This window comes from Limulus polyphemus, unplaced genomic scaffold (assembly GCF_000517525.1).
Source record: "Limulus polyphemus unplaced genomic scaffold, Limulus_polyphemus-2.1.2 Scaffold745, whole genome shotgun sequence".
Lineage (NCBI taxonomy): Eukaryota > Metazoa > Arthropoda > Merostomata > Xiphosura > Limulidae > Limulus > Limulus polyphemus.
Window position 1 is genome coordinate 413,426 of NW_013666355.1, and position 1,909 is coordinate 415,334.

The following is a 1,909-nucleotide window of genomic DNA, read 5'->3' on the forward strand; positions in this document are numbered from 1 at the left end:
ATTGAATGGTAATTTATAATCAGTCACAAGAAGGTCGAATCTGAATCACTTGAAAAAACACGGGGGTGCTTAACTTTTTTCCAGGTGTATATATTGTAGCTACGAATAGACAAATATGGCTAGAAACTGTCCTAAGGTGAGCTGGCCCTTATTTGTAATTATATTACCATTTTATTTGTTGTTGAACACAAAGCTAAATAATGGGCTGTCTGTACTTTTCCCACCATAAGTACTGAAACCTAGTTTTTACCCATCTTGAGAGAATAATCAACTAATGAGCCTAACAATCAATTAGCAAATTCAGGGAAAAATAATTATATAATTTTATTAATACTTTTAGTTTGTGTGTTTTTTTCATTTCTGTGCTGTGGTACAATTGTATTTTATTTCTAATAAAGCAATAATACAAGTATGATTGCATAGGCTTATAGATTTTTCTATGTAGTGATAATTCCAATTATTGATATTTCTATTTTCAATTTTGTTACAAGTCTTTCACAGTTTGGTTTCAGGATTGGACTTCTTACTGTTAAATTAAATTACAAGATATACAAAATGTATTCTGTTCATTTATATTACTATTTAGTTCATTCCAACACTTGCTAAGAGAAACTTGAAAGGCACTATTTATCATTTTAGGTAATTGGTGTTGAACAAATTTGTATAGTGTTTATATTTTCCTGATGAAAGAAAAACAATTATTTTAGTTGTTTACCTGTTGAATTATAAATAGTATCATTAACGTTCCTTATTCTACTAGTACCATCTTAATAGGATAATCAAACCCATTATTAGTAGACCTGATTCTAGTCTTGTCAGTAACATCGTTAGAGAAATGATTGGAAACATATCAAATTTGCTAAGCATATGTATTAGCCAAGTCTGATATAACATGAAATAAAATGGCTAAAAAATATACACGTATTTCTAAAATTATTTCTGTTAACAAGTAGGAAACTGAGTAGTGCATAGAAAATATACCTGATATTGAGTAAACTCTCACTTCCAAGAACTTTATGGGCACATTCAGAAGAAAGTTACTTCATTTATTAAATATGATAATAAATTAATTTTCTGGAGTTTACACCTAAAGTATATCTTTGTTTTTTTTGAACTAAAATAACTCTGCACTAATTTATCCTCAAGTTTTCCACTTGAATATAAAATCATAGTATCAGAACAACTTTGTAAGAAGTCTGATATCACAAAAAAAATTACTGTTGATTTATTTTCTGCAGAAACTGTACCAGAATTTGAGAAAAAGTGGAGTGAAAAGAATCAGGGGTTTATTCAGAAAGATTTAAGAAAGGATAATTTTTCATACAACTCTATTTTCAAGAAACTTTTTGGTTTGCAGCCACGTGAATTTTAATAATTAGAGTAAACAATTCAAACTAGATTTTTCAGAGTTATCTATCTTTATAAATTCTCAGTTGTTACAACATTATGATTAAGTTAATTATTGTGTCAATTAAAAATCCCCTCTAAGATGTATGTTGAGAAAATACAATTATTTTTTTTGTAGTGTTAATATTCAAATAAAACTATTTTTGATCTAACCATGACTGAACAGATTCATTTACTTCTAATGCAGGTGTAATGAAACTTGATAAGCTTTCGAAGTATTTTCGGATTTAGGGAGCTTCAAAAGTGGCTTGGGTACTAATGTTCCTAAAAACAAGAAAACAAAATAATCATGAATTGTAATGATAATTATATTGCTTTTAACCCTTAAAATAAAGTACTAAACTATTTTTCATATTTTGTACATGTGAAACCTTTCAAATGTGTACAAAAATTGTATTATGAAAAAGACTGCCACTATAAGGCTGACACAAACATACTACTAATAACTAAATCCACTTTCTTACCTGTTATTCAACAAGTTTCAAGTTATTCTGTCATCATA

At 28.0% G+C, this 1,909-nt stretch overlaps 2 protein-coding genes across 2 annotated transcripts in view; one reads left to right on the forward strand and one right to left on the reverse strand.

Annotated features, from left to right (window-relative positions):
• Nucleotides 1–1,559, forward strand: part of LOC106460304 — a 26,443-nt gene extending 24,884 nt beyond the window's left edge. Inside the window, exon 7 of the mRNA XM_013919999.2 lies at nucleotides 1,239–1,559. Coding sequence (XP_013775453.1) covers nucleotides 1,239–1,372 — 134 coding nt within the window. The 3' untranslated portion in view covers nucleotides 1,373–1,559. The remainder of the gene's footprint in view (nucleotides 1–1,238) is intronic.
• The window catches only part of LOC106460305 (gamma-tubulin complex component 4-like), a 33,907-nt gene continuing 33,267 nt past the window's right edge, over nucleotides 1,270–1,909 (reverse strand). Inside the window, exon 6 of the mRNA XM_022387003.1 lies at nucleotides 1,270–1,671. Coding sequence (XP_022242711.1) covers nucleotides 1,635–1,671 — 37 coding nt within the window. The 3' untranslated portion in view covers nucleotides 1,270–1,634. The remainder of the gene's footprint in view (nucleotides 1,672–1,909) is intronic.